Here is a 13,154-nt window from a genome sequence, read left to right as displayed (position 1 = left end):
GTCATTCTATTATGACCACTGGCAATTCTGAGTCAGAAAAGTGGCCCCGCCAAGGGGGATTTTAAAAATCTTTCAATGAATGGTTGCATTTTGGAGCTAAAAGCAGGGACAAGGTCACAGAATACTTTGTTTGACTTGTTTTTGGTGAAGTGTATCTGAAAGATCTTACACAATTGGAATCATTCTCTTTGCTGATAAAAGATCTTTATCTTATTTTGTACCCTGGGTTACAGTGTGTCCTTTCAGCCTGTCCTTCACACTTTGGTTAAACATTCCTGAAGCTGAGAATAAACAACAGTGGGAATGAATGAGATAAACCAGTATTAGTTCTCATTTCCATGAGAAAAGTCAATCCTTTTGTTAGGCATGCTCTGAGAAAGGAAAAGCAGTCGTCCTCCTAATATATGAACTGAAAACATGTGCTCAAACAGAAGGGCAAAAAAGGTGACTGTGTGGTTCTTCCAGACATTGCTGAGCATAAAATAGACATTGCAAGCAAGGAAACCCATCCTACCTGCATTGTATGTGTAAGGAGTATGATACATGTCTGCGTCATCATCTAGAAAATGAAACATAAATATCATGGTAATACAGATTGCCACCAAAGTATAATGAGACAGCAGAACTTCAGTGAAACAGCAGAAATTTGTTAGAAAAGCAATGTATTTTTCCTAGTTCATAATGCCATTTTTTTTTTTGACAGGGTCTTACTCTGTCATCCAGTCTGGAGAGCAGTGTTGTGATCATTGCTTACTGCAGCCTCCAAACCTCCAATCCCTGGGCTCAAACCATTCTCCCACTTAAGCCTCCTGAGTAGCTGGGATTACAGGTGCGTGCCACCACAGGCCTCTGCAAACTGCCCTTTTTTGTCTGTAACATATTCATCTTGCTGCCCTCCTCATAGCATGCGGAGTCAGGCCCTCGTCCTCGCTTCCCCAGAACCCTCTCTGCTCTGCATCGCGAATTTCCTTTACCAAGTGTTTTAGTGCCCTCCTGTCTACAGAGCTGGCTCAGGCAGACCTGCTCAGACTCACTCTCTTGATGAGAGCAGACAGGGGTGGGCAGAGGAACAGTGTGCCTGTTTACCAGGCAACACACCGATTTAGACTGTGGACAGGGGAGGATGGAGGCTGAGGCCAGAGTGCCTGGTTGTCCTCCGTGGGGAGGCTTCTTGGCAGCTCAGGTGGTAGGCAGAGGCACAGGGATCTGTCACTGGAGGGGTGATAGAAGGAGAATAGGAGGCATGCTGAAAAGAAAGGGGACGTGGAGTTTGCTGGGGTCTTGACATTGTGTATGAATCAAACCTACACAAAAGATGAGTGGACCCCCTTCAACCCACTAGGACCTGATCAGAAAGCAGAGCAGCAAACGTACCCGGCTTGTGCACCATGTGAATTTGCTTAAACATCGTCTTGTACCAGTCCTTCGGCCGGTCGACTGTCTGTAACGAACAGAGCGTCCAGTGGTTACAAACTGGCTTCCAATCAACATGGCTCCTCAGTGTTTTCATTCCTCTATTTTATCTTCTTAATAACAGAGTCCCATTCTGTGATAAAATGTTCTGACTCTTTACTATGGCTTCATGACAATTTCAGCAATTTATTTAGTTACGTGTGCAGTTTGTTAATATATTACCTTGTGTTTGAATTTAGGCTGAATTGGAACTTCAGATGCTATGGTTTTATTTTTTCAAATTATAGCTGTGCCCAGCACTAGAGAGTTGATATTTGCACAAATATATTTATATAAAGTCCACTTAATAAAAGTTGTTGTTGTAATAAATTGCTTAACTCCTTTTGGTAGATAATCATCATTATCCTTAGATGCTTTTTATTGAACGTTCTGTCAAGACGGTGATTTCAGAATTCACTGGGGAATATTTTTGACTCAAACTGTATTCTGATCAGCGTGGCTCTAGAGAAATACATTTGCTATTTCCTAGTCTAAGTTACTAAAATACAGAATGTAGTAGGCGTCCTAGAGTCCTAGAGAAAATTTAAGAATGTAGATATTGCTTCAAAAATTTTAATATGCTAATAAAGTGTATACAACATTGGCTCTGCTAAAGTTGTAAGTTCCTTGAGAGTAGAAGTCCTCCCGGATCCAGGCTTCGGACATGAGGGGAGCAGTAAGTTGTAGTGGAAAGATGAAATTAATGTAGAATCTTGAACCAAGATTCAAATCTTGGTTCCTTAAATTGCTGCTTAATACACTCTAGCAATACGAATTTGGGCAAGTCATGTCAACCTTCTTGAGCCTCGGTTTTCTCCTCTGTAATATATCATAATTATATCTAAGTCCTAGGATTGTTATGGAAATTGAATGAGATGATGTCTACACAAGGCCTAGAACAATGCCTAGAATATAATAACTACTCAATAATATCACTAGGGAACCACAAATATTTGTAGAATGAAATAATGAATCAAGGTAGCCTATTGGATGGAACTCTGCCTTTCTGTACACCTGTAAAAGTAGACACGTGCTTTTATAATCGTACTCATAGATTTTGCAAGATCTTACCCCAACTCTCTTAGAGCTACCTGGGCAACAAGCTTGACCATTCTGCTTATAGGAACTAAATATACCAGACTTTCCAAGACAGCTCTCTTGACTTAAAAAATTCCATTAGGACTGATACAAAAGTATTCTTATACTTATTAGACTGAGCTTTGGTTTAGATTTTCTTGCCTGATCTTTTTTTCCCCTCAGAAATGTGGTCACTGCATTTTTCATCTGGACATTAAGGGTTTTGTGCTATATCTAAATTTATTTTGACCTCTGGGCGTATATTATTCTGAAAATCACCCCAAATACAGATTAACATTAAGGGCCCCTTGACTTTGTTGTGAGTCAGCTCTTCATTCTGGGCTCTTTCTCCATGGCATAGTTGAGGTTATTGGTGGAATATTCAGTCAAAGGATGGGAAATGGTGGAAGGGATTGCAGTGATGAAGCAAGAATCTATTATTTGCTGGCTCAAAGTTGCTAAACATGTATCTTTCAAGAAAGTTTATTTTTATAAAGGACTGATTTCTCTTTCATTAAACCTCATTTCTTTTATGGTACTAAAGCAACAGAAAATACAACATAACGTTGTGCAAAAATGTTTTCCTGGACATGCCAATGGCAACAAGGAAGGGTACGAAGTGAGTTCTATCACTGTATATGGCAATGCGTCTTGACAGACAGGTTTTTTTTCTTCACTTGCTGGAGGGCCTATATCAGGTAGAATCTCACAGTGACGCCATCTGCCAGCTTTATATGGTGAGCACAGAGAGGCCAGAAAATGCCCCGTTGGCAAAGGAAATATGAAGCTGGTAAACTAAAATATTAAAACTCTATATCCCTTTCTGAAAGAAGTACTCTCAGCATTTAAAGTTCCTTTTGTAAATTTTGTAAATGCCATCATAGAGATTGCTATGCCTAAGGTTCAGAATAAGAAAACAGTCTACTCAAATTTCAGGAAGTTTACTTTTGTATGTAAAATCATTTTGCATAAAAAACAGCTACTAGCAATTCACGATGCAGTTTTTTCTACAACCTCGACTGAATAGACCTGAATTTTTACATTCCTACAGTTTTCAAAACATCAGAACTCTACACCAATTTAACATGCAGAGATTTCCAAAAAGAAAAAAAAGACATATTTTCTACACAGCAGTAGACAGTGACTCTGTTCTATTTTTTTCTCCTTCTCACTTTTGAAAATACTCAACCAAGTGTTATATTGGAAGTAGAAGAAAAGAATCTTGTGTTTCACTTAACTAGCTGGCCTTAATGACACAATCTCATGGGAGCTGAGCCCTGGTGATTTTTGTTGTTTTGAAGAACAGCAGTGAAAGGTTCACATAGATGTCCTAGGTCACATGAGAGAGGGCAATCTGGAGGGCTGCTTGCCTTCATTAAAATAGCTCAAAAGTACTGTTTGTTGACTCTTGGCTTTCTAGAGTTTCTGGATGACTTTACAAAATTCTGTTTCCTCGGCATAGGCTGGCTGTCTAAAATGATCCTACAGCACGGTACATTGCGACAGTACCGCCTTTGGCAAATACACTGAATCTGATCATCACTACTCTCTACACACATGAGAAAGAAAAACAGCCTTGGAGAGTCTTGGCCTGCTGTGGCTCAGAGACAGCCTGACTTGACATTTATAATCACAGCTAAACAAGGGGATGTGCTCGGGAGGGCTGTATGGTCAGTGTAAGACGAGAGTCCTCATAGAACTGTACCTTCTTTGTCAAGTTTTAAAGGTCTAAGTAAGAGGACAATTATGCATAAAAATTACGGTTCCTTATAAGGAACTTCTGCATTGGTTACATTGTGTTTTCTATTTTATAGAAGGGAAACTGGCATTAAATGTGTAGTGTGTTGGCTTATGCATACCCAGACGTGCTTTCGATTTGGCAGTGGATAAACATTTAAAAAATTTTAAGATGATTTAATTTTCATCAACCATCTCTAGCATTTCAGTTTTTCCTTTTAAAACTAACCAAGCAAAGTCTGGTTAGTTAAGGAAATTATGTCTTATAATGGATAAAAACATGGACCAGGCTTGCATGTCCATTATATATCATTTATTGACCTAAAACATACTCAGATATTTTTGACAAAATCCTCTCAGACAGAATCTACAACTACATAGAATCAGGACTTCTTAGTTTTGTCTATACTGTGCCTCAAGTGTCAATTACACAAAACCAATGACACCATATCTGTCTGTCTATCCCTACATAATTAGAAGAAAGTTTCAAATTTAACCATTTTGAGTCAGAAATCTTATAAGGAAAATGAACAAGAAAACATATCACCAGAAACATGTAATCATCACAAAATGAAGAATATTGGTCATAATCCCTGAACTTCTGTTTGGCACATAAAAATATGGCAATTGTCAGTTTCAAGACAGATTGTCAGAGCATCATAATTAGTCACATTCCCTCAATCTAATGAGTCTAAAACCCCAGTAATTGCTGTACAGATTTACTTTTTGGCTTCCAGTTGTAATACAGATGCTGAGAATAATCCATTTTAAACTCTTCTGTCTGTACATAAAACACATAATCCCCATATAAAAATGTAAAGTCAAGGAGAGAAGAAAATCCCCACACTTTATCGTTAGTTCTTTTTGACTGTTTCCAATCTTACCATGGCTTTTTTTTTTTTTTTTCCCTGATCTCTTTCCCGTTCTTTGCTTCTATCCCTTATTGTCGTGGCTGCCCAGGTCTGCATTCCCGGGGAGCAGCTCTTGGCCACACCCCAGCTTTACATGGGTCTTGCTTCAAAGTACATGCAGCTGTGCTCCCTCCCCGCGGGGCCCCCAGTTTCACCTGCAACGGTGTTGCTGCTCTCATCCTGTCCCCGGCTTCCTTCTCCCGGCTGGCACAAGCCTTCTCTTCCAGTGGACTTGGTCAGCCAGCTGCTGCCTGCCCAGGTTCTCAGAAGCTGCCTCTGCTACTGCTGCGTTTTGCCGGAAGGGGCTGCCCAGATACACTGAGCAATGCTTTGGCAGAGTTTTAAAACTTAAAAAAAAACCCAAACACTTTCACTTATCATCCCAGGAGAGCTCTCAGCAGGCATGGCTGAAGAGGGACACTAAAATGTGTATTTTTCTTCAGACAGCTTTTCCTTTCCATGACATTAACTCTCTTCACTCCAATCATCTCACCTCCCAACTCCCAAATCACAGCTCCCAATCCCCCGGTGTTAACACACATCCATTTCAAGAAACGAATACATCACTGGTTTATTTGCAATGCACGTGGGAATTCAGTGCAGCCAAAGAATTTTCACTGTCTCATTCCTTCTCTTTTGTCTCTATTGCCCTAAGCCTCTTTGGTAAAAGGTAAAAGAAAAACAAACAAACAAACTAAACCACACAACCTAGTTTTATCATTTAACAATGATAAAATCGCAATGTTCATGATGTTTCATTCAAATAGAAAAACAGATTGTGTAATTCTCTCCCATCGATAGCTTTCTTTCTCTGCCACACACAGCCTAACATTCATGAGAACTCGGATGGCACGGAGGGCAATCCTCATTATATAAGACCCTAGGAATGCGCAAAGCCATGGACAATCCGTCCTTTGTGGAGTCTGTGCACAGCCCCAGACAGACGCACACGCTGGCATTTCCTACCGTTCTAATTGCTGTGGGGATTCCGGATTCATCCACGGGCCCGATCCCTGGGTAATGCGGGGCTTTGATGACGGTGACTCTCTTCTCTTCCTCTGAGGATCGGTACAGGGGGACAGAGCTGCTGGTGGTGCCATCCAGAGAGTGCGCGTGCTGGGGATACGTCTCTGTGGAATCTGTACAGAAAATTTGGTAACATGGAATGTATTCATTGCACAGGGAAGCATCAATTCATGGTGTCTTGTATATTTATGCCAACTGCAACACAGAGTCCATATTGCCATCACTATCCCTTTTAACTCATTTACTTTCCATTTGAGCTGGTGGAGACTGTGTAGGTGTGCGGGGAACAGACCTGTACCGGCAAGGGCCTCACCGTTTCATGAAGAAGGCTGGGGAAGAATGGCATTTGTTACATGACGGTCTGGAAGCCTCTGAGTTAGGAAGTGCTCTACATGCATTATCTCTTCTTATCCTTCCAGTAATCTTTGAGGGAGGGCAGGATAGGGGGAGCAAGAACCAGTTTTATAGATGAGGGGCAGGAGCTGAGACAAGGTTAGTAATTTCCCTCAGGTCATCATTTACATTAATATTATTCTTGTGATACTGCTAACTACTATTATCTACAAGTTTTGAAATGTATTTCTAGACAAAGATATGACTGCTGAGTCAGTAACAGTGATTTCCTAAAAATGAAGCAAAACCAAAAATCACTTAAAAAAATTTTCACATCCAAGCCTATGGTTACGAAAGCTTATGAATAAATAAATGCTTTAAAATTATTAGTACATTTCCTATGTGCGTTTTTACCTTAAAATATAAAAAATCATGACTTCTTACTTTTTGACGACAAAAACTGCCTTAAGGATATAATTTAGATGAGGCTTATCAAGTTCTTCATGGTTTTTAGTAACTTCTAGAATACTTTCAGAAGCAACAGAGTACAGACATGCAGTATATATTCCATTTACTCCTAGTTCACAGATATTTTTAAAAATCAACATTATTACCATTCCTCTGGTATGATTAATAATATGCCTTTCTATTTTTCTGCAATTAAATTGAAAATGTTGGTGACAAAGAATGACACTTTGTATTTACTCTTTATGTCATGGTTTGTCAGGACTGCCACTCAGAAAGTCCTTTAAGGTAGAAATGAAAAGAATTCTCATGTTTCAGGGTGGGACTCATTGATACCATCATGTGTATATGATATATATCATATATAAATATATTTTTCATGAAAAATGTGTATAAAATATCATAAGTAAGCTTTTTTTTTTTTTTTTCTTGAGACGGAGTCTCGCTCTGTCGCTCAGGTTGGAGTGCAGTGACGTGGTCTCATCCTCCGCCTCCTGGGTTCACGCCATTCTCCTGCCTCAGCCTCCTGAGTAACTCGGACTACAGGCACCCGCCACCAAGCCTGGGTAATTTTTTGTATTTTTAGTAGAGATGGGGTTTCACCATGTTAGCCAGGATGGTCTCGATCTCCTGACCTCATGATCCACCCGCCTCGGCCTCCCAAAGTGCTAGGATTACAGGCGTGAGTCACAGCACCCAGCCATAAGTAAGCTTTTTAAGAAATTTTAACTCATCAATATAAGGGTAATTATAATTCAGATCTCTCTAAGGGAAAATCCACTGTAACATTTGTAACTGCTATTACTATGATTATGACTATTTTCAATTTAGTTTGCGTCAGAAAGGCATTTTTAATACATTTTTTGATGAAGAATGGATAAGGCCAGTTATAAAACTGCTTTATGTGCAGTTTATGTGCTGGATGGTGACATAAAATGTCCCTGAATAAACGAACAGCATCATAGCCTTTCAATACTGAGTCAGTGCTGGGGAAGGCGGTGTGTTGTCTGCAGTCAAAGACGACACGGTGGTTCAAGTCCCCGGTTGTAGTTTCTTTCCCCTGTTAATGGCCCCTTGAATGTGAAAGTAACATTCAAGCTAGTCCTTATTAAGACACAATGAGATATGTGACACTAATTGACTTTCTATTTAATTCCAAAAAGGACCTGAGTGGGCCGCCATGATACTAGTATTTTTATCAGCAGCAACTGTTTTTTGAACACTAGCACGTGCAAAGTCCTACTCTAAGCAAGGAGAATCAACTCTGCCTTCACATCTGATCCATTGCATTCTATGAACCCATACCTTATGCAATAGAAGTTACCCTTTATTTTATTATCCTCATATATGGTCATGAGAGACCATAGCTGAGATCTTAGCAATCTTTTGTCATCTTAGCAATCTTTTGTCCTAAACTCAATACAAAATTCATCTAGGGCAAGGTAGATGTACATATTCCCCTGAGACCTATCACAGCACTGGCCAGCTGGAATCTGTTCAATGTTTCCATGTGGAATGTCTTTCCATGTAGAATATTTTACATGTAATAAATCTGCTTAGCAATATGTTCTAAAATCAAAGCCTATCTACATTCAAGTATTTATATTTTTTTGTTGGATGGGGACAGGGACAAAACTGTATTCACTAAGACAGGCAATGAGACAGAGTCAGACTCTGTTAATAATTATTTGGGAAAAAGCTATGGCTAGAATAAATTGTCGAGTTTTACTTCGTATGTGTGTAAATGCATAGTTCCATTTTAAACAATCTATATATAATGGACTTCCATCATAATACTACACTATGGGCTGATTGCTAAGGGCAAAATGTCGGCATAAGCAAGTTTGACTTTCTTAACTCTAAAAGGACATCATTGAGGGATTCACAGATGATCCTCAGGCATAGCATCGGCAAAGGCACAGATATATTTAGACTTTAATAAGTCCCACGGCTACCTTTAAAGTTTTATAGTTAGAGAGCTTTGGTTGACCTCAGAAGTTGAGTTCTATCATGCATATGCTGGATGCTGACATAAAATGTCCCTGAATAAACAAACAACATCATAGCCTTTTAATACTGAGTCAGTGCTGGGGAAGGAGGTGTGTTGTCTGCTGTCAAAGAAGACACGGTGGTTCAAGTCCCGGGTTTTAGTTTCTTTCCCCCTGTTGCTGGCGCCTGTGGCCAGAGGACCAGGCCTCTCCTTTTCTGGGAGGTGCAGAATGGTGCTGCGGTCCTGAGAATTGCCCTCTGCTCCCTGCTGTCCTAGAAGCTTCCTAGTAAGTCAACTTCATGGAAACTTGTTCAGCCTGAATTCCTATGATAGTTCAATTTCATATTGCTTTTTGATATTTTAGGTTTTTAAGTTACATTTTTACAAACTAAGAAATATTTATGGGCTGGGTATGGTGGCTCATGCCTGTAATCCCAGAACTTTGGGATTAATCCCAGCACAAGGCAGGTGGATCACCTGAGGTCAGGAGTTCGAGACCAACCTGGCCAACATGGTGAAACGCTGTCTCTACTAAACATACAAAAATTAGCTGGGTGTGGTGGCAGGTGCCTGTAATCCCAGCTACTCGGGAAGTTGAGGTAGGAGAATCACTTGAACACAGGGGGCAGAGGTTGCAGTGAGCAGAGATCGCACCATTGCACTCCAGCCTGGGCAACAGAGCAAGACTCTGTCTCAAAAAAAAAAAGTCTTTATCACATTATTTTCTGAACTATCCGAATATATTTTACCATGTAAGAGCATTTCTATCACTGTATAGCACAGCTTCTTTCTCAGGAGGCCACAAAGAGTCCATGAGCCCCATGAAATTACCTGCTTAGAAGTTTTTATGAATGTCCGTATGTCCATTTGTTTTCTGGAGGAGAGCTCTGTCTTTTACTGAATTCCCAGTCCTCAGAGGGTTAAGAACGATTGCGCTATACAATGACCGAACCTTCATTTAAGGGAACTCTTAAGTTTCTCTTGTGTGGCTTCCCGCTACCGTATCCCTGACTGCAGGTCTTCCAGCCTTGGTTTGAATGGTGGTTTCCTCTTTTGTGAGCCAGTAGATGACTGCGTCACTGCTTTGCAGGACAGCCTGTCCTCCTATTACACTGTTTTACCTGTCAAACAATTCTCCCTTATATAGACCCCAGGAAATAGTCCACGGTGGACATGGTGGAAACTCTTCCAAAGACGAACAAGCTGCCCTAGTGGAAAAGCCTGCATTCATGTCCTCCAGTGGCGTAAACCCCCTTACCCTAAGTAACCATCTTCGTTTTCTTTCTACTCCACCACCCCAGACATTTAAGTGCCCACTCCAGGCTCAGACACAGGTGGAGTCATTGTCTTGGAAGAGGATGGTGCCCATTTTCTCCCATGTTGGGTCCTCTGCCCCAGTTTCTCCCTGGGGATAGGGTCATGAAATAGTGGAGTGCTGAGCGCCCCCCGCCTCACCTTGATGCTGCATATTTTTCTCCTGTGGTTGTACTTGCCATATTGAGGTTGCCATGGAAATCAGGGTGAGCAAATTACTTACCAAGGGACGTGCCGTGCTGCATGACGATGCTGGAGTTGAGTGAGGCTGGGAGAGAATATGCCGAGGGGGAAAACGGCCTCTGATAGTAACTCATGGGACTCACGGCACCTCCAGAGTTTCCATTCACTGTTATCTGACTCTGGGAAAAGTGCAAAGCCATCGAGTTAAATTAGCACATAGTTCCCTGCAGACATCATTCCATCAGGCGATAATAAAAGACTTCCAATCACATGACAGTAATCAGCTGCCAAGCTCTTATTTATTTTGAAAACTGAGGTCAGAGGGCATGGTATGTTCTTTGCCTTCTCTCTCTTCCCTTATTTCTGAAAATCACTCTCTTGTGTATCTGAGGGCCCAGGGAGTGGTTAGGAAGAATGAAAGTGGCTGACTGGCGGGCATGCCACTCTGCCAACAGAGGTGCCAAATGGTATCAGTAGGAGTCAGTAGCAAGTAAACGTGGAGGACGACTTTGCTCTGACAGTCAGAATGTCAGCGGTCAGAATACTGTCGTGCTGTTCCGCATGCAGCATTGACATGGATGTCCTTCGACATGAGGCAAGGGATTGGTTCTCAGACCTAGTCAGGGATATCTTCTAGTGAATCAATGTTTCCAGAGCCAGGAGAATAACATAAGGAATCCAGTTGTTTGGATGTATATAACATGAAGCAACCTATTCTAGGAGGATCAAATACCTAGTAAACGATCAGAAAGACATGTTCAACCACTGGCTTCTCCCCACTTCAGCCTCACTGAGCACTTCATCAAGCTCTGTTTGATTTCTTAATTATTCATTGTTTTGATTGTTTCGTATCAGGGTATTTTAGAACCCAATGGTATCTCAAGCTTCTTGTTGAAGATGGTCATATATATGCTTCTTTAATATTTTGTATAACATGCAGCCTAGTGCTGATGACAGAGTAGATGTTCAACAGGTATCTATTCTGATGGAACTGAATCGGCTTAGTTCACAGATATCGAGCTCAGGACTATCAAGCACGCCTGTCTACCCACAGCACAGTACTGACCATTACGGGGCACACACAATGCATGCATAGAAGATCAAACATTAGTAAGAACGTTTAGTTAAAATTATAACTAAATACACACAATACACATGGGCACACAGATAAAGAACCGTAATTTGTGAATCTTTTCTACTTATTTTAAAACAAAACAAACTTCTATTACACAGGCTTGAAACATAGATATAGTAACTGCATAGTTCTCTGATTTCACTTTAAAGCAGATAGGTTTTCAAATGACCTAGAATAAGTCTAATTTGATTACTGTATAGCCACACCACTTATGTCCCCAAATCAATAAACATTTCATTACAAGCCTTACGCTTATTGATTAAGTAATTCTCTAAGCTGTTACAAAAATTACTCTCATATCCTAACCAGCCACATCTTGAGGACCTGCTCCCTGGAGAGAGCTGGACATTCAGATAAGTGTGAGGCACAGGCCTACCCAAATCTTCAGAGCCTTTATGTACCTCTGATGAATGATTTGAGAACACTTTCACCTCCTTGCCAAGTTAAGTTTGGTGGATCTTTGTCAATATCATTGTAATAGTATTATAACATGTTATAATTAATGTTAAAAACCGAAGAATCCTTATTAAAAACCGTCAGGTTAACTATGTTACTAAACTTACAAACTTGCTCTGAATCCTATTTTGATGGTTTCAATAATATTGACTAGGAGTTAAAAAAGCAAACACTGAGAGTAGATTTATTCTTTTATTGTGTTAAACCAATCAGGATTTTACGAATACAATAGCATCATTAGCATTTTAGAAAATACTGTATTGTTATAGTGAATTCCTTATTAGGAAAAACATGTCATGAATAATCTATTTGCAATTTTAAACTGATAATTGCAATTAATTTCTCTCACAAGTAGCTCTGCTTGTGCCCACAAGACTGTATATAAGACAGTCTCCTGTAAAGTCTTAAAAGCAGAAAATTGAACAGGTTAGTTGGTAGACTGATACTCTCTCACTGCCTTAGATTTTTGGTTGAAGGTCCTGGTAAAGTTTTAAAAGTTAAGAACCATTTGAAGCACAGTAAGGCATTGGAGGAACCCACAACTGTGGTGCTCCTGGCTGGTCCCGTGTGGCAGGGAGGGACTCGCTATGGGGTTAGGCCTGGAAAACGAGGCTCCCTCTGTAGCCAGTCTCTGAATGGAACATTTGAATGCAAAGTGTTAGACCCAGCCACTGGGGGAATACTAAATCCTATTACCAAAAAAAGCATCTTTTACTTTTTGTAAATTGCAGTGTCTTAAAAAACATATGGCTTATTATAACATTTCTCTGTGCATAAAATTTGCAGATTTATGAGCTTGATAGAACATAAAACTATGTAGCACAAATAAAATTTTGTCTATGACAGTGCTTATTTGGAACTTCATTATAATATCAATTTTAAAAATCAATTTTTTTTTTTGCGTGAAGCTATGTGCCTCTTAAATGGAAGCCATTACTTAGACATTATGTGCAATACAGAATCTGTGCCATAAAATTTTGAAACATTTTAGCCATTCACAGATCATTTATTAGGGATTGCTTATCACATAGATACATTTAAATAATATATGTATGGAAAAGATGTTTATATTGCA

The 13,154-nt window shown here is 40.1% G+C and overlaps 2 protein-coding genes across 22 annotated transcripts in view; both read right to left on the bottom strand.

Annotated features, from left to right (window-relative positions):
- SORBS2 (sorbin and SH3 domain containing 2) overlaps positions 1-13,154 on the bottom strand; it is a 227,551-nt gene that overhangs the window by 64,760 nt on the left and 149,637 nt on the right. For 18 of the 21 annotated variants that reach the window (XM_050792564.1, XM_050792562.1, XM_050792563.1 and 15 more), the window contains 4 exons: positions 10,529-10,667; positions 6,144-6,316; positions 1,375-1,441; positions 515-559 (listed from right to left, as the gene is read on the bottom strand). In XM_050792564.1, coding sequence (XP_050648521.1) covers positions 515-559; positions 1,375-1,441; positions 6,144-6,316; positions 10,529-10,667 — 424 coding nt within the window. The other 3 variants (XM_050792574.1, XM_050792576.1, XM_050792582.1) reach the window with 2 other exon arrangements.
- The window catches only part of PDLIM3 (PDZ and LIM domain 3), a 214,851-nt gene that overhangs the window by 141,226 nt on the left and 60,471 nt on the right, over positions 1-13,154 (bottom strand). The window lies entirely within an intron of this gene.

Source organism: Macaca thibetana, chromosome 5, assembly GCF_024542745.1.
Source record: "Macaca thibetana thibetana isolate TM-01 chromosome 5, ASM2454274v1, whole genome shotgun sequence".
Taxonomy (NCBI): domain Eukaryota; kingdom Metazoa; phylum Chordata; class Mammalia; order Primates; family Cercopithecidae; genus Macaca; species Macaca thibetana.
The sequence above is the reverse complement of the archived record's forward strand: the minus strand, read 5'-3'. Positions and strand labels throughout refer to the sequence as shown.